The sequence below is a fragment of the Cyrtonyx montezumae genome, unplaced genomic scaffold (assembly GCF_038088225.1).
Source record: "Cyrtonyx montezumae isolate F1298 unplaced genomic scaffold, pur_monq_1.0 scaffold_12, whole genome shotgun sequence".
Classification (NCBI taxonomy): domain Eukaryota; kingdom Metazoa; phylum Chordata; class Aves; order Galliformes; family Odontophoridae; genus Cyrtonyx; species Cyrtonyx montezumae.
The window spans coordinates 7,468,500-7,487,871 of record NW_027071848.1 but is presented as its reverse complement, the minus strand read 5'-3'; the positions used below and the strand labels follow the sequence as shown (position 1 = coordinate 7,487,871).

General features: G+C 39.0%; 1 protein-coding gene across 3 annotated transcripts in view; it reads right to left on the bottom strand.

The window, feature by feature from the left end:
* Positions 1 to 19,372, bottom strand: part of FAT3 (FAT atypical cadherin 3) — a 313,352-nt gene that overhangs the window by 51,658 nt on the left and 242,322 nt on the right. For all 3 annotated transcript variants that reach the window (XM_065729980.1, XM_065729981.1, XM_065729982.1), the window contains 3 exons: positions 12,848 to 13,044; positions 11,930 to 12,083; positions 11,072 to 11,305 (listed from right to left, as the gene is read on the bottom strand). In XM_065729980.1, coding sequence (XP_065586052.1) covers positions 11,072 to 11,305; positions 11,930 to 12,083; positions 12,848 to 13,044 — 585 coding nt within the window. The remainder of the gene's footprint in view (positions 1 to 11,071; positions 11,306 to 11,929; positions 12,084 to 12,847; positions 13,045 to 19,372) is intronic.

The window sequence follows — 19,372 nt, the reverse complement described above, 5'->3', positions numbered from 1 at the left end:
TCTGACTGATGGGAGCACATGGAGAAAAGAGTACAAAGTGAACAGAACTGCTGAAGGTCTGGGAGACCAGGACATGCTATTCTCACATGTCAGATCCCCAAGGATAATTAAGTTTTGATAACTTTTAAAATGATTGCTTAGCTGTAGAATGGAACTTGAAAGCAGAATCCAGGTATAGATCTCTCCCAAAAAAGCTTACAGTTGAATTAGATGAGAGAAGAAGAATGCTGAAATGGAAAACTCTCAGAGCATATCTTGAAGGAATAGAAATGTACATAAGGTGTACATAAGGGAAAAATAAACTCATAAAAATACATCAGGTGGCACAGAATGTACTTGCTACCAGTGCTGCCTTGTTTCTTCTGTTGAGATGCAAAAAATAAGGTGAAGCAAAATACAATCATAAGACAATAACTTTTAGACAAAAGATTAATCAAACAACTCTTGCAATCTCAGAAAGAGAAGTCTCCCACTTACTTACTTTGAGAGCAAAAATTGAATTGTACAATGATCTCTTGTGCTTTCAAATCCTGCTTGCATTTTCCAATATATATCACCTATCCAACTGGCTGCTGACTATGCAGATCTATGCTAAAGTTGTTAGTAATGAGGGCCGAGGGGAAGTTACTACCTCGGTTGTTTGCTGCACTACAGAGGGGTAGTCATTTCAAATCTAAATAAATGTGAGCACAGATGCAAACTCACTCCAGCTCCCTTGATGCTGCTTGATTTTGTGCTTTGGTCCTGGGTGCTGTGCTATGAGATTATAACTAAAACACAAAGATTCACCAAATTGGAGTGTCTGTGTTTTTAACAACTCTCAGTTGAGCATTTGCTGTCCTTTTTGCCAGAGAACAGACTCTACAAGCCTGACATTAATCAGATGAACAAGAGCTACCAATCCCTTCTAGGCATATTTTGTTAATTTAAAATTTGTGACAGCATTACTCTGCTTTTCAGCAGCAAAGCATTGTAGAATTGACTGATCAAAAGCAGCACAAATCGCATTTGTTTTCTGCTTGACGTAGCAGGAGTAGAGCATCCACACGAGGGGGAGCTGGGAGACTCTTTTCTTCAGCCACGCTCACATAAAAGGTAGAGCAACTACAAAGTCCCGACCCTACTGGGATAGTGCTAGGAATTACCATTTGACCTCTTCAGGGAATAAAGTTTTTATGCAGTGCTTGAAACACCATGTCTATTTCAAATGTCTTTAAAATAAAGAAAAGTCTAAATGCCAATATTGTAACAAACCAATTGTTTGTTTGTTTTAATCACAGAACGACCTCTCCATTCACCACTGATAGGAAAAAGCACAGAAAAGCCCTTTTTCAGCAGAACATGTGGGGCAGACAAAGAGATTGTTCCTGTCTTAGACACAAGGAATGAAGCACAGCCACAGTCAGAGACTCTTCTGTGTGTTGAAGCACCTAGACTCTGAAAACCTTACAGCTTGCTGGGAACCACGCTCAGCTTTTCATTTGGCCTCTTAAATGTATTCAAATGCTCTGTTACCTGACAGTCAACTAAAGGAACCAAATTGAAGGAGTAAAGCCCTCTGGAAAGATTTTAAGGATCCGAATGGCTGGAGATGTGCCTACACTTCTGGTAAGATTTCCTGCTAGAAAATTTCCCCTAATCTTTACAAGACCAGAACAGTTAACGAGCTATTAGTTAAAGTTGATATCTGGGTATGTTGAAAAAGTAGACTTAGCCTGATTTGGAGCACTGTAGATGAACACTGAACCTATACAAATATTTCAAAGCTCCTTAGTGTTCTATACTGGGATCTCCTGTTATTCCCCAGTCTCTGTATAGAATTGCACACTTCTCTGAAGCTGGGACCTTAACTCACATATTCCATGCCCATGTGTCTCTGACTGCACAAGAGACATAGCATGGCCTGGGCTTAATCTGGTACAAAGATGCAGCTTGAAAGTAACCACAGCACATGTGAGCATAACAGAATCAAGTATTATGATCTTTAAAGGCATGAATAGCTAGAAAAAAAAGACAGCCTACCCATGACTTGTGTCTTGAAACACCTCAAAACTGCAGCCAGATTGTGCACGGGTTAAGTGCGAGAGAGAAATTTTGGTGCACAAGAAGCTGCATGGGGTGGGTTAGTTAGTGGTAACTCTACTGACCACAGTCTGATTGACATACAATCAGAACACACTCCTGTATTCTGCTGCTTCAAGGCAATGACAGTTAATTAATACAATATGAATAGTGTTTATTGATAAGTGATTGCTTTTAATCCCCAAAAAGAACTCTTTCAAATTCATTATAGTGTTCTGGTTTTTTAGGCAGAAATGGAAAGAGTTACATCTTAAAGGTAAGCTTGGAAAGTAAGAGAGAAATACAGAAATTCCAGGGGTGTAGGTTATCGCATACCAATCTATTCACATTAATAGGCTGATGATAAAAACTGTCTGATTTTGCCCATAGGACCCGGAATAAAGTTGCTTACACTTGAAACAGCCATTTGAAGCATGAAGAGACATAAGACCAGGGCAGAGGACCTATACTGAGACATTCACAGATACCATTCCCTGACAGCTTCCAGCCTGAACACAAAGCAGAACACATGGAAAAACAAATATCTCAGCTTCTTGCTACCCTTCCATAGTGCTTTATGGGAAAACTAGTTTAACATTTGCTTCTTGGAAGGACACAATTAAAAAAAAAGCTGCAGCAGAAACAGCACCTGAAGGAAGTGTTGTGTTACATCAGTAGTTGTCTCCTCTCACCTTCTTGATACAAGACAGGAAAGAGAACGAGCAGGAGGCAAAGATGAAGTAGGGAGTTATTTCTACTCAAAACCAAAAGACTGGAGTGCTTGGGGCTGCCCATCTGCAAAGAAAGAAGTGTGCACCAGTTTGTGGCAGTGGCAGCCCTGCAGTGGAAATGATGGCAGACTGCTGTAATAAAGGAGATTTTCTGTGGAAAGGAAACAACTGCTCCAGCACCATGGATTGTTAAGGAAAGCAATCCTCCCACACGGACTGCCCACAGCTGTTGGAGGATTAATGTTTGCAAACTGTGTTCTGTCTATTCACTTATTTCCTTATACTTCTCAGATTTCTAAGGTGCCAATCACAACTGTAAGCTACATGAACATGAAAAGCTTTGCAGGAATTATTGTTCCTCTAAGAGGATTGTAGTATATTTTTTAAATAAAGTTGTAAGCTAGCACTTTTTATATTTAGACTTGTATTAGCATACAATAGAATATTGCTCTTTGCCAAATCTCTGGTGGGAAAAGTTGGTACAACAAACAGCCATCTAGTACCTCAAATGCCATTCTTCACCAGGGATTTTTTTGTTTCCTTCTGGACTAAAACAAAGGAGCATGTACTGAATGTCATAATGACATCTTCTATGTCATCACTACTTTAAATAGCACCAGGGAAATAAAATACTTATAATTAAGGAATATTAAAATTCGCTTTGTTTAACTACAACACAGGATGAGCCAAGCATTAATACAACAGACAACTCCCATATGACAGTGAGATTCTACAGAGAGCATTACCTGCTGACTGCATAACACACAAAAATTTACAGATATTAAAGACCTTAACTGTGTGGTTCTCCTGTCTGTTTTCATCTGCCACCTGGACACATTAATTATTGTATTTTCCCAAGTATAGTTAGCCCGCTCATTCCTGATAATCTGTGGAAAGGAGTGTTTTATTTTGTCTTCTGCTCATTTTTATTTTGAAAACCTTGGGAAGAAAGTAAAAGGGCAAGCATCACAAATAATCAAAAAATAAAAAGTCCAGAAAAAGTGATGTAAAATATTTACTGCTTATCAATTTCAGAGGGATAGATTTTAAGTGTGATACTTGATTAGTGTAATGTTAACACTGGCATCTTTGGCCAATGATTAACTAAATGTTAACTACACCACCAATTATCATGAGTTAAAAGTTCAAAACTTCATTAACAGCAAACAAGACACAGGACAAATACAAAACCAGATTTTATAATTTCTACTCCATGATGCTGAGATAAAAGAGAGTGTTCTTGCTAGAATTATCTTGCCGAACTGTAGAAGAATATGCAGCCCTATACAGTATATTTCAAGAGATTTTTACAACTTAAGCAGAAAAACTGGCCAAGTTCAATCCATAACACTGCTACCCTTTCCTGTGGAGGAACAATAGTCTTAACCCCAAAAGGCCTTTACTCACACAAATGCTATGGCAGTCTTCGTACCATGGAACTGATGGAAGGCCACAAAAGACACAGATGAAGAGAGCAAAAAGAAAAAAACACTGGACAGAAATGTCAAGTAGAATATTTCAGTATATAATATCTTCTGCAGGCATCTAAGCCCTGTTTTCTGGCTCATCTAGGTTGGACGTTTTCTTCGGTGGAAAGTATGGCTGGCTGGCTCACACTCTCTTCTGGCAGGGATTTCTATAGCCCACAATATTGGTATTACATGAGTTGCTTCTGCTAGTTATCATGGATGCCTGATTATTTCATGGATAAACTTGATGATTTTTTCTAAGTGGAGGGAGGCTATGCAGTAATCATGGGTGTAAACACTATTTGTATACATTTAATGGCTGCAGTACCACTGAATCTGACAACACTGGGCAACACTGCTATGCTAAAACAGGGCTCTGTTGCAAGGGAATGTGTATATATACATACTCACGTAGGTATGTATATATGCGTAAACACACAGACATACATATGTATGTTCCAGAGACCCAATTTAAATCCAGCTTTTATCCAGTCAAGATAATCCAGCAGATATAATTCTCCTTATTTGACATATATCTAGTTCTCTGCTTCCATATTGTTAACAGTGTCTTGGAAATCTCAAAAATGAAATGACAGTGTATAAGGACAGCAGGAATCTTACAAGATCATCTAATTTATCCCTGCACAAAGAAAGAAAGCACTTGATTTATCACTGAACACAGACCTGTCCTTTGACTGGGAATTTGTATAACCTCACTGGATATCACACTGCAGTGTCTGACTTTCCTTACAACTATTATGTTCATACTTTTTGCTGAGGTTGAATAAAATAATGAAAGACGAGGTAAAGCTAGGACAAAAGTTGATATTCTTCATCAAAGCTTCTTAAGTCATATCTGATGAATGCTACGGTTTATCATCTTAATTCTCTTTTTCCCACAGCATCCACCCCTTTCACCTATTGATACTGCCCATTAGCACGTATTTTCCAGGAGTGTGATCTTTCCTGTCAAGCTCCAGGTAGTCCATATCTCTGTGGAAGTAGTGTTTCTGAAACCAGGCACAACCTTTCAGATCAGGATTTTCCACCACCAAGTAAACAGAAAATATTACTTTTTTGCTTTTCAGCATTATTCTCGTTTACCCAGCTGATTAAACTATTTGCCTTTTCACACCACAATGGCAGTGTAAGCATACATTAACCTTGTGATTCACTATAATACACCTGCTCCTCTGCAGTTCTACTGCCCATTCAGTCATTACCAAGGCAGTGATGGTACCCTTGGTAATTCTTATCTAAACACAAGACTTCACATTTATCTGAAGACTTGTGTTGTATTTTTCTGTGCTGCTCTTCCACCTGTTAAATCCCACAACAAAGACACTGTCCAGGGTGCTTGCAGCCCCGTTCTGATTTATGACATCTAACACAAACCTTATGCCTACATATTCATTCCAGAATGAAAATAAGAATACTGCACACAGTACTCTTCTTAACTTATTTGTCCAGAGTGAGAGACCTTATATAACAAACTTGCCTGATAACAACTTCATGTAGACCGTATTTCCCTCAGTTTGCTAGTAAAGACATCATCAAAATGGTGTCAAAAAGCCTCACTAAGCCTCGGCCATACTATTCATGTTTCCTTCCTTTCCTTCTGTCCTCTCAGGAAGTTACAGAGGGAAATAGGCATGGTTTTGACTTCTGCTTGCTGAATGGAGACTAGCTCTGAGTAATTTCAATACGTGATACATACTATTATAATGCAAGTTGGGTGCTTAACTTCTCCTGACAATCTATCTGAAGTTTTAAAAATCTGGCCCTTCGAACAGTTCAACAATAGGGCCATACAGACTGACTGCTAACAGGATTAGGTCTCCTAAGCATTAAGGCATGGAAGCAAAACATGGAATATGAAGGCTTATTTAGGCAGAAACCAAAGATTTCTATCATAATCCCCAAACACCTTGTTTGTTTACTTCCTAACAATAAAGAAGCGCTAACTCCACTGAATCTATTATATTTTTTGACAGCTTTTCAGGGGCCCAAAGTGCATTCCTAGAAGTGCTTCTGACTTTATCAGAAAGCAAAAGCTGGATTTTCTTCTGAACCTCTCTCTAGGTGAACTTGGACCTGTAGGTATCCTCAGGACTGGCTAGCCCACACTGAAAGTTTTGGAATCTTTCCATAATGCAAGAATAGCTAAAACTTTTTGTTTGTTGTGTTTCACCTTAGCTGGGGCTGTGGGCTTTGACCTCCAATTCTCCTTATGGAAGAAAATTCTAATGGTTGGGATACCTTAAAGGAAGGAGGAGCAGTAGGGTACATTGCTACAGACTACTTCTTTTCACTGAATAAGCCCTGGGGAAAGGAGCTCAGAACCCAGTTACCCATCAGGCTACAGAGCAATGCTTGCTCACATCCTTTGATTCCTGAATCCCTTTTCAAAACAGCATCAGTGATGGTGAAAAGGACCCTCTCCTTCAACTGTAACCTGAATCTGTATAACCACTAACTTATGCAGTGTTGTTTTGAATAGCTGCAGAAAGAGGAATCAATAATTCAGGTCTTCCATATTCTGCATTAGTGTACTATCCTCTGGACTATTTTATAAGGCAGTGAGGAAAAGATGTGAGTAAAGATCTAGGAAGCTCCATGTAAGTTTTAAAGAGAATGAAACACCCTTGTCATATTTTTATAAACACTCAGAAAACATCCAGAAATATCATATAGTTAAGCCTGGCTTCACTGCCGAAACTATCTACCTAGCAGATGGGTTTTAGCAAATCTTCAGTCCTATTTCTGTGTTATTCTTCTTATGCATGTTTCAGTCCTCATTTTCTTCTTTTTAAGATCCTGACTGCCTCAAAAATTTCTAGACTCATTTTAAGGGACCTGCCTAACATAAACAAACCATACACGAAGCAGAAGTTTGCTGTACATGGCTTTGCCAGCAAACGTCAAAATCAGTGTTTCCTTCATCATTTTCATGTGTTACTTGCCATTGTGCATAATACAGAAAATTCAGCTTTAATTAGGTTGTGACCATCTTGTACTCCTCTCTGGCACCTTCGCAATCTTACTTGGCAGTGCATAACTCTTCACCAGGCCTGGCTGTGTGGCCCAATGGGCTCAGTTCCCCTAATTCCTTCAAGGGCTGGTATCACTGAAATTTTGACTCATTAATTACAAGCACATGTTGCTGGAAGCAGTCACTCAGTGAACCACCTAATGGAGCAATTTCTTCCTGTGCTGTGCTCACCAGCACTTTGATGCCACTTTCTTCAGGCAAGCGTTTTGTTTGATAAACCCCAGAGAGCTCTGTCTTAGTCATTATTTTGACAAGTATTTCATTTTTATTCTTTTAATTGTTTCTTCAGCTTTCTTGTTGACCCAAGGAGAGTACAAGAAAAAAAGGAAGATATAACATTCTTGCCTCATCACTCTCCTGGGGGTAGATACACTTCAGAATGGACTGAAGTTTAAAGGAGAGTTTATATTACCATTCTTCCTTAGAAAAGACATTTCTTATTTCCTGTCCACCTGCCTTATGAATGTCCATGGTAAGGGATTGTATTTTATTTTTTGACAAACCTAGTCTTTGTTGAAACATCAAAACTCACTGAGGTCAAACATTGCTGGGAAATGTTTTGTCAGAAATTTCTTTCAAAGCCAAGATAAAACTTTCCATCAGAGGGAGAAAGCAAATGACACTCCTTCCCCCAGCTCACCCGATTCCCCCCAGCTCAGCAGGCAGACGATGGGCCACAGTCTGCTCCCCTGCACATTGTGGAGGAGGTCAGGGTTAGAAAGCAGAGGTCTCACAGTGTGAGGCCAGATGGATTTTACACAAGGGCCAACTCTCCTCTGCCATAGTCTTTGCATGAAGAACTCAATAATTAAGTTTCCCCAGAACCAGGCTGATTAGAAAACTGATTGATTAAAACTCTCCACATTAAAGGCACTAATCAGACGACGACTGAATCTGCCTCATAAATTCCGTCCCAAAGAGTGTTTAACTACACACAACTCTTTTTAAAAAAATAGACAAACTCAACTATAATTGACCTGCCTAACCCTGCTGCATAAACTTATCCTTAGGAGTCTTAAGAGCCACAAGTCTTCCCCAGGCTCCCTGAAACAGGATTTCAACACCCATTTTCTCCCTCACACCGTCAGCACTGCAGCTTCAAAGGCTGCTTGTTTCTGACCATTTGGGAAGGAAAAAAAAAGGACATAGCTGCTGCTTCTTACACTATAAGAAATATATGGTAGGTTTTGCTTTTGGCATAGCCACACCTTCTTTCCCTAAACTTAAGAACTGCTTTATAACAAAATTTGCAATACTTTTTTTAGTAAAGGGATGTGTGTATACTCTCTCTACCCCAGGCGATTATTTAAGATACCTAGCTACATGGAGAAGTTACTAGAAACAAACTTGCATGCTTCTGAGTTAAATGTTTGATAGCTCAACTCATTTTCTTTACTGAGTATAGCGAAGAAGAATCATACCCCTCCTTCAGTGAGGTACCTGGTACAGGTTGTTCCTCAGCATGTAACAAAATTACAAACATATATAAAAAAAGTATGTTCCTGTAATGAAGACTCCCCGAATATTGTGAGTTCAGGAGTTTTAAGAGACATCAAAGGCATAAAGCAGATACAGCACTAGTCACCCTTTATCTACAAATTGCCTTAATTATCCAGAATCATCTGACAACAGTATTTTCAATTTTACATTAAATGATGTTTAGTGACTTATCTCAGGTTTTATCTCAATGGCCTCTATGTCCATACTGGGAAAATTTTAAGATTGATTATAAATAAAATGTCCTTAATGCCAAAAATTGATTTCTATGATGATTCCAGGCTTCACTCATGTCTTTAGCCCACCAAGAATATAAATAATACATTTTTTACTGTGTCAGAAACATTACACTACCCAAATTAATTCATTATGCAATAGCAAGGAATCAGTGATTTTAGTATTAGATGTAGATTTTAGTATGGACTAATAGAACAGTAATTAATGTGAAGTCCTATTTTAGAAACTCGAGTCGCTTTCATACAATCTTGTTTGATTTCAGGTCTAATCATTAAACTACATACCCCCTTCTCATTTATCACATGCATCCCTCCCTTTAACTTGTTTCAGAACGGAGATGTAGCAATTAGCTCATGTTTTTTTCATAGCTAACCATCTTATTATGCAAAGTTGGTGCTAACAAGAACTTTTATTGACAAGTTTCAATTTGAATCCCCCGTGTCTCCATGCTCCTTGAGTGTCATCTCACCTATGAGAAAAATGGTAATTAAGACAACAGTGGAAAACAACAACACTGGGTGTTCAGATTGTTCAGTAGTTTACTACCAGTAATTGGCTCTTCACTGCAGGATGGTGTCATAAATTTTAATTGTGATTTTTCAACAAAGTGTATAATGCAGCTCTTCATAGATACTTTAATGAATGCTTGCTGCTCCTCTGCTGATTGCTGTGTATTTACACTACTAGCCTTAGTTAGTAACAACAGAGAGTTCCAGCATGAACTGGACTTAAAAAACAATATCACAGAATCACAGAACTGAAGGGGTTGGAAGGGACCTCTAGAGATCATCGAGTCCAACCCCCCTGCCAAAGCAGCTCCCTAGCCCAGGCTGCACAGGTAGGCGTCCAGATGGATCTTGAACATCTCCAGAGAAGGAGACTCCACCACCTCTCTGTGCAGCTGTGCCAGTGCTCCGTCACTGCACTGTGAAGAAGTTCCCACATACATTTGTGCAGAACTTCCTATGCTTCAGTTTGTGGCCGCTGCCCTTCATCCTATCGCCACACACTGCTGAAAAGAGTCCAGCCTCATCCCTTTGCCTCCCATTCCTTAGATATTTATAGACGCAGATCAGAACCCCTCTGAGTCTTCTTTCTTTGAGGCTGAACAGACCCAGGTCTCTCAGCCTTTCCACATAAGAGAGGTTTTCCACACCCTTTATCATCTTTGTAGCCCTCCACTGGACTCTTCAGAAGAGTCTTCTTCAATATTTTTATCACTCAGTTGAAGGCCTACTTTTTATGTGAAGGTTTTATAAAGCATCTACAAAACCACAAAAAGAAAAAATAAGCGATTGCATTTATTTATTCCAGCTGAAGTGAATGAGCTCAAAATAAAATCTTATATTTAGCAGGTTGTACGACAGTGCTATGCAAAACAAAGCAATCCCCCCCCCCCCAAAAAAAAAGACAAAAAAAAGAAAATAAAACAAAAACAACACCTTTAAATATTTATAATTGGGCCTAAATTTCAGTGTTAAGTACCTCATATCATAAACAATTCCACCTGAAAAGAATCTGTGGTTCAACAGCCAGAACATTTACAACGTACATTCACAATGTACAACAATAGTTTTATGCTAAGGTAACCAGCTGGAACAAATGGGAGTTATAGCAATATAAAACTCTAGCAAAGCTGTGATTAATCACATATAGGTCCCTATGGCATGTAACTATAGTAGTTGCTTAAGTAAAGACACAAGTGTTCAAAACCAGAGCTCAAGAAAGAAGGTGAGGCCAGCGGAGGAAGAAAGCTGGAATTTACCCCCACTGATCAGACTGAAAGACTACATACCTCTGTAGCTGCTGCTGTGCTTTTTCTGTTTGCAGCACTACCGTGCCAAGCTCAGCCTTCAGTATTTGCAAGTAAAGAAACAGAAGACAGAAAATGGGGAGGATGTAAGAAACAAAAGGAGGAAAGAATGAAGAAAGGCAGCTACAGAAAAATCCATCAGTATTGAAGTTGCACTAACATAGAGAATTTTCCTGAACATTAGTTCTTGTTTGCTTTTTTAGTCACTTACCAACATCAGGATCAGTAGCTTGGACTCTTGTTAGTAGTGCTTTAGTGGCTGTATTCTCATAGACACATGCAGTGTAGTGATCAGACGAAAACACTGGTGGATTATCATTAACATCTTCTAAAATAAGATGGATTTCTGACTGGCAAAACCTGCCACCACCATCTGTAGCTCGTGCAACCAAGTTGTACACAGGGATTTTCTCTCGGTCAAGTGGGGCCAAGGATTTCAACTCACCTGAAATTGATTAAAAGCAGCAGTCACCATTACAGCTGTAGCAACATCACAAATTTCAGTTAGTGGGTGTATCTCAAACACATATTCCACCAGTATTTAAAAGAGGAAAAATCAATATTGCTCATTCCAATAAAGGTATTAAAAACTCCCAGCTGTCTCACTTCTGCCTCCTCTCCACTCAACTAAATAGGCTGCTATTGTGGGTTCAGGGAGGACTAGTCCCACATAGTGATCTTTGAAGGCACAAAGAGTAATATTCTCACATGCTATAAAATCCAAGAAGTCCAGACCAATGTGGAAGAAATAAACTCCAATGGTGAAGAAAGATTGTGCTGGCAGCTTCCCCTGTTCTGCACCAAGAGAATACCATTACTTGGCAGTGCATACATCTCTGACCTAACTTGAGGTCTGGCTGGGAAACAATAAGGTCAGCATCTATGGCCCTGAATACAACATTCAACCTGGCCAACAAGCATGGCCCTCCTTCCATTGGTGTTCATCCATGCCTTCCAGAATGGGAACAACTGACTGATAACCAAATTTAACCCAGCTCCAGACAAGCAAACTGCTCATTGCTGATGTTGAGGGGATAAGATATTTTAAAATAATTAGTTGTCACCTTACCATTTTCTGGATCTAAGAAAAATTTATTGTTCCCGGGACCATAAAGAGAGTAGCGAATTTCACCATTGGACCCAATGTCAGCATCTTTAGCACCAATTTTTATAATGACTTTGTTTGACGGGATGTCTTCAGGGAACAGTGCTGTGTATGCAACCTAGAGATAAAAACAGAAGTGTAAATTATGCAATGACAGCATTTTATAGCCTTGGCAAACTATTTTTAAGCTATCTGTAGTGCATTTTTCTACAAAGGAAACAATTTTCCTCATTGTAACATGTCCCCAGAAGTTCAAATCAGTGTTAAGCTTTGAGGTGTCACAAAAACATTGCCAAATAATGACTCTCAACAGGGTTACTGTCAGGCATAAAATACAATCACATTTTCTATCTTCCATTTCTTCCATCGACACCTATTCAATAGAAACTCTGTTAAGTGTGCTAATGAAGACAGCTGTTTTTATCACATCATCCAGCAGTAGAGGATGTACAGGGGAGGTACAGACTGATACCTCTGAGTGGTGTTTGGAATGACAATGGTCCATTGATGATAATGTAATGATGATAATTGCATACAGATATATAATTAAGATTTTATGAGCAGTGCCATGAAGGAAATGGAGTTTTCATAGTGTCTTTTCTTTTGCACACACCTTTTTACTGCATTAATATTAGTCCTCACATTGCCTTTCTTTCTTACTGTAAGACAGAGATGATGCTATGAAAGCTGTGGTCAGGTCACAATGCCTGCATGATGGCTTCATGAGACTCTTGCATCCTGCTTCTCTCTAGGATGCTCTAGATGCTCTTCACTTAAGACCTTCAAGCTGAAAATGGCTGGCTGTACATGCAGCAGCGGCATCCACTGGGAATCCATCACTTTCAGCACAATAGTAAATTGCAGTGGGTACTGCTAACGTACCTGTTCACAAACTGGACTGTTATCATTAACATCAGTTACAGTCACTTCCACTGCAGCTTGGGTTACAAAGAGGCCATCTGTGGCAGTGATGTTCAGATAATAAATGTCTTGCTCTTCTCGATCTAGTGGCCTTTTTACGTAAACTTTCCACTCGTTCTGAACCAGTCCCAAAGCAAACTTCCCTTTGGGATTCCCTCCTGCAATAAGACAAGCAACATGTAACAGCCTAGGACATCCCTTCAGAGTTCCCATTTGATTTAAACACAAACACAGACTCATTAGAAGATGTGGAATACACAATCGTCATTTGTTTCACAGTGATAGGTGCTTTCCAACTTGCAGACTTGAGAAGTCTGTAATGAGATTATGCTCTCTGTGTTTATTGCCCCCTGAACACCTTGTATGAAAGTGAACCAATAACTTTCTGCAGAAACAAAATCCATTTAGCAGAGCTGAAGATGATCCCTTGTTTAGTTCCCCTTAAGGACAATCAAATTCAAACTGTGAACAATCAATAGTCCTCTCAGGCTGGTACAATTGTCTTTGCACTTAGTCCCGGGAGAGGATGTAATACACCACAGCTCTTGTTACCAAGACAATTTCATTAGCTGTTGATTATGCAATCAAGGACTGGAAGTAGGTTCTATTAAGGAATCCTCTAATGAAAGCTTTATCATACAGCTGTGCCATTCTTCTGCTCATTAAAATTCTAGTTTTAAAAAAAGTTTACATGACATAGGAAGACACATTAGTATTAAAATAGTCCTAACAAGAGGTCATTTGAGGAGCAGTTGGAAGATAAGCACTACAATTACATCAAATGTATCGGAGGGTGAGAGCACAGTGAGCCAGTGAGAACTGCAGGAATCGAAGCAGAACAGCTTTTTATCATGCTGAACAACTGACACTGAACCTTGTAGGGTTTCTCTTCCACATCATTAAATAACATGGGGGACAACAACAGGCTGCAAGAAGGAACTATAGGGCCCTTGTCATCCTCAGGAAGGAAGGATGGACATCTCACATGCAGAAAGATATAGGGAATCAAGGCAGGCACAGTTCTTCATTAATCTTCCTGAGTTATTTCCATGTTTATTTGAAATGGTACAGCCCTCTGCCTGCTCTGTGAAATAAAAACCACTGTCAGTTTGGGCTGGATGGTTGCACTCAGAATCACAGCCAATGGCTCAATGTCCAACCGGAGACTGGTGTTCCTCAGGGACTGGTGTTGGGACCAGTGCTAGTTAACATCTTTGTAGGAGACATGGACAGTGGGATCAAGTCCACCTTCAGCAAGTTTGCAGAAGACACCAAGCTGAGTGGTGCACTTGATAGACTGGACAGGGTCTGAGACCCTGAAATATCTGTAGGTGTCCCTGTTCACTGCAGGAACGTTGGACTAGATAGCTTTTAAGGGTCCCAACCAACTCAAATGATGCTATGATAATTCTACGATAAAAAACCATCATGTGGCTCCACTGGCTAACTTTAACTTCAGATAACCCACAACTATTTCCCTACAATATTAAGCTTTTTTCTCCATGCAGAAATGTCCTTTCATAACTATTTTCCATGTTTCTCATGTATAAAAGTAGTATAAAAACATTAAGGACGTGATGCTTATTCTTTCTTGTGGCCGGATCAAGAATGTCAAACTTGCCACATTTGGTTTTGCTCACAAGTTATTCAGGGTCCTGACATGTGCCAGTGGATCTGTTCAAACGTAACAGCAAGACAAGGTTTTTAAACCTCCCTCTCTAGTGCTTATGTTCAGTGTTTGAGTGGGTAAGTATTAAAAAAAAATCCAAAACCTATAAATCCAACAGAGAAAAATACATTTTGGGGGCTGAATTTATTTGAGCTGCCTCTGCTGTCAAGTGATTAGCTGTCACTGCTGCTGCTTCTGGTGTCACAGTTCTGTCAGTTCCCTGGGATCTTCTTAGCAGAAATGAGGCAGAGGAGATCTGAACTTAAAACTGAGCTTAAAATGGAGCAAGAAAGTGTAATGTACATTTCTTGCCTTCTTTGTACATCAATAAGCAGAAAAGAGGTCACAGGCTGTAATCTGAGCCTTTTTCATTAGCTACCAATGACAAGATAGACTGGTTTCTGTTTGATATGAAGGCTGTTAAGTATAGACAGGCTGAGCAAATCTTCCCTGTTAAGCATCACCATTTGTGCCAACTGTAATTGCGCAAAAAAACAACGTTGTAATGAATAAGATTTCCAGAAAATTAGTCAGATACGCATTATAATTATAAAAGGCCTGTAGTCATTTAGAGCACAAAACCAATTTATCAACCATGGATAACACGGATATTTTCTGTTGATAGAAAATCACCTTTTTAGGTCACAAAACCAAGCAGATTTCCATTTTCCCACTAATTTATATGACAGTTTGGAATAATCATCACAGAACGTGGATAGACCTTGTTTAACCTGTTGTGCGTTATAAACCAATTTCTCCTAAACAGGGTTACACAGTATGTTGATGTGCACTGAAGGCCAGAGCTGAATGCAACCCAAGGCGATGAGATTCTATCCACTGGCTTGTGTCTTAATGCGACTGTCTAAAAAGGTAGACTCCTGCTGATTAACATTAAATTCTCTCTGTTCAGTTCAACATCAGCATAAAAAAAGCGTAACTCTCCTTTAGAAAAGGCTCTAATCTTGTCACAGTGAGTTTAATGTTGTAAACCATTAATAAAAATGGTTTAAACACCCCTATTTAGCTTCATGATATCAATCAGTGCTTTCCTGCACATTATTTCTTTTGTAAAAGGAAATGATTAACTGTCCCGAGCTTCTGTGAAGCACTACACTCAAGGCACGGCTATCCCATTGCTAAGTAAGGAGGAAAGGTAAAACCTAATTAAAATCAGCTGGTGGCTTTTATGGCTGGCATTTACACTAGCTAGGAGCTATTTTAAAATCACTGTTGCTTTGTTGTTAATGGAACCACACATAGGAATTTGGGGAATATATATTAAAAAAATGGTCTCTGAAATCCCTTTCCCTTTTTACTCCACTAGAAAAGTACTGCTCTGAATGACCTGAGCCATAAGCAGTACACATGCAGAACAGTTTATCTGCATGCACTTTTCACAAATGCTACCTTTGTTTTTAGGTTCTCAAGACTGGCTACATTATTTGTTGGTGGCTGACAAAGGTGGAAGTTGTACTACACCAGGCAACAGAATTAACAAGACAGAAAGACTAAAATAGTGCCAAGACAGTATTCTTAAAACAGAAAAAGGCAAAAAAAAAAATCCACACTGTGGCCCAGGGAACCATTTCCCAGTACTTCTAAGAGAGTACATATGTCTTGATGCAGATCTCATTCTGCAGTGATTAATTAACTTTTTCACTAATGTATGTAAGCAGATTCAGTATCCTAGGGGTGTTCTAATTAATTAGTTTTTCGCTCTGAATAATGTAGCTTTTCTAAACGGGAACCTCCTGACTGCATGTATTAATGGATTCTTTAAAATCTGTTGGCAGTTTTCTTATGTTCTGCTTGGAATGTCACAACAGCGAAGTGCTAGCTACAAAAAACACTCCAGTAACTTTCCAGAATGGCTTTGAGGCTAAAAGAATCAGCATTATCTTTTATCTTTTGTTACGTTTAGTTTAAATAATACTCTCCCTCCCTCCCTAGTCAGCAAATAGTACAAAGCCAAATCAAGCTCAAGTTTAGGAAAAGAAAGAAAACAGCTAGATACAAATGAAACACAGAGACACAGTGATCCAAAATAAACAGATCCTGACACACATCATTACTGAAGCACACACAGAGGGACTTATAACAGCCATAAGGGAACTGAATGCTAGAAGCCAACGGTGTCAGTTTTCACTATGATATTCTGATGTGGGAAGGAGAACTGAATATTTACTAACTTATTTATTTAGATTCTCACTTATGTTCACGCATCTATTTACATATTTTCAAATCCTAATTAGAACTCTGGACAGTTGTGCAACAGAAAATCAATAGTTTTAACTTTGAGATGTTGCTTTTGAAATGACAAACTCAATCCTCACAGCTTTGCTATTGTGAAATTGTGCACTCTGTTCTTCAGTCTGCAGAATGAGTCCTCCTCAAACTTCTAAGCTTACATTACTCCAGAATGCCAGGATTTCAAATACAGAATGCAAAAAAAAACAACCAAAAAAAACCCCCAAAAAACAACCAAAAAAACAAAAGAAAACCCAAGCAACCAAAAGAAATCAGTTTGCTAACACTGGGCAACTGACCCAGCAAAGGTAATTTACTGTTCATAACACTAGACCACAAAAAATAACAAATACACTAAATTCTTTCTACTTAGTTGATCCAAGTATAAACACTATTGTCTGTCCTTATACGTCTGATGGAGCCTAATCAACATCACTGAGGAATGTGAAACACTTTACAGGGTGACAGTCCTAGCAGCTGATGTTTTTCTGCTGGCTTTTCCTAGTTTAGAATCACAGAATCATAGTACCATCCAGGTTGGAAAGGCCACTAAGATCATCTAGTCCAACCATCAACCTACGCTTTTGACTGCTCCAGACCATGTCACTCAGTGTGACATCTGCCCTTTTCTTGAACACCTCCAGGGACAGTGACTCCACTGCTTCCCTGGGCAGCCTGTGCCAATGCATCACCGCTCTTCTTAAGAATTTTTTCCTAAAATCCAATCACATTTCAGTCTCAGTCTCAGTAAGCTGGCTTTAGGATGGCTCAGTATCCTACCTGAACATTGGCATAGCCCTGGTGCTTGTCAAACTGCCTCAAGTTACACAGGTACCAAGTACAAATAAGCCTTTAAAAGAGAACTACTGTGCTCCCCAAATGTATCACCTAAACTTTCTGTTGATTTTCAGATTTTTATTACACTTTCCTTTGTGAAATCTCCAGTTACTGTTGAACTTCAAATGACAATCGGTAAGTCCAGAACTTTTTTCCACTATAAAATGCTGATGAAACTAAGTTTGAAAATGGCAACTTCTTAATAGTGATCAGAGAAACCAGTCCTACACAGAAGAAGTTCAAAACAGAACAGGTATATCCACCAGAATATATCTTCTCCCTTTCAAAGTTGATCAGAAAGATGTAGTGAGTGTTTGTGTTTCTTAAAAAAAGCACATAGGGCTCCTTACTAACCACATCTGACCCAGAATGTCACTTTCTTTCATCTCCTAGATCTTTCTTTTCCATCCCTTTTCTGTGTGTTGCTTTTTATGCGATGCATTTGCACAAAGCTGGTTTTGATGGATCCAAATGTCGTTCTCTTAATTTGTCTTTTTGTCAGTGTCCTCTTTTACCTCAGTTTGTTTATTGTATTCATGGAAATCACGGGAGTCTCAAATGCCTCCAAAAGGACAGCATTTGAATAATCACCCAGTTAATCTAATTCCATGAAATATTCAAGTGCAGTTCCCAAGCTTCATTTGCAGTGATGTGTGAATAGACTCATTAATTACACTACACTTTATATGTTTTAATATTTTAATTAAAAAACAAAACAAAACAAAAAGCACCTAATTTCTCTATGTGGCTCTCCCAAATTCTATGTTCAGACACAGGAGATTCTGAGCTCACATGCTTTAGAAATTGCACAATGGGCACTGCAGAAAGCTTTGGGCTTTGATATCCATTGTTTTCAGAAACAACAAAAACCCCAAATATCTGGCATTTTGAAGTGTGGTACAAACTAAGATACAGAAGGATCTAAATCTTTAAGTCATACGTTACCATTACTATTCAGATGTTCAATGTCTGCATAGGAATGTGAAGAAAACAGCCTTTGCATAATTAAAAGCATAGTTAATTATGAGAGATGACGAAGTTTTAGGACAAACAGAAAACAATACCTTCACCTAATTATCAGGGTACAGTAAAGTATTTTGGTTACAAATATGAAGGGTTTCATGTAGCACTTTCTATCTTGGTATCTCAGAATTCCTTCAAATATCACAAAATCGCTAGAATGAAACACTACTTATTTAATTTTAGTTAAGTGGAAGCCAAGACACTGCCAGCTAATGCACCTAGCTCAGAGCCTCCAAATCCTGTGTTTAATGCACAAGACTGCTCTTTGCTTCTCCTTCTAATATCATACCACACATCACACCACAAACACAGCAGCCCTTGCAAAACTTCAAACTGAATCCAGGCTTTCATATAAATAGTCAGAATGGATTTCTGGCTGCACTGAGAATGAGGCTGCTTGAGATGTATAATAGGCTCTCTGCAGCTACCTGGAACATCCCATCTGTCTCTACAAACCGTCCCACAGTCATTTTCAGTTTGATAGCCAACACAGAGGCAGAAGTCTTATCATCCAGAGAATAATATACAAACAGTTATCCCTTGAGTTGTCATACTTGTAAATTTTGTCCACTGCCTTCTATCCATATGCAGTCTAGTGTGATTTCTAGTCCTATGAGGTCTAATAAATGTGAATCTGCCCAATAATCTAATTACAGTGTAATTAGAAATAGTTCTTGGTTGGGGAAGTTTGAGGCAATGACAAAGTGGTT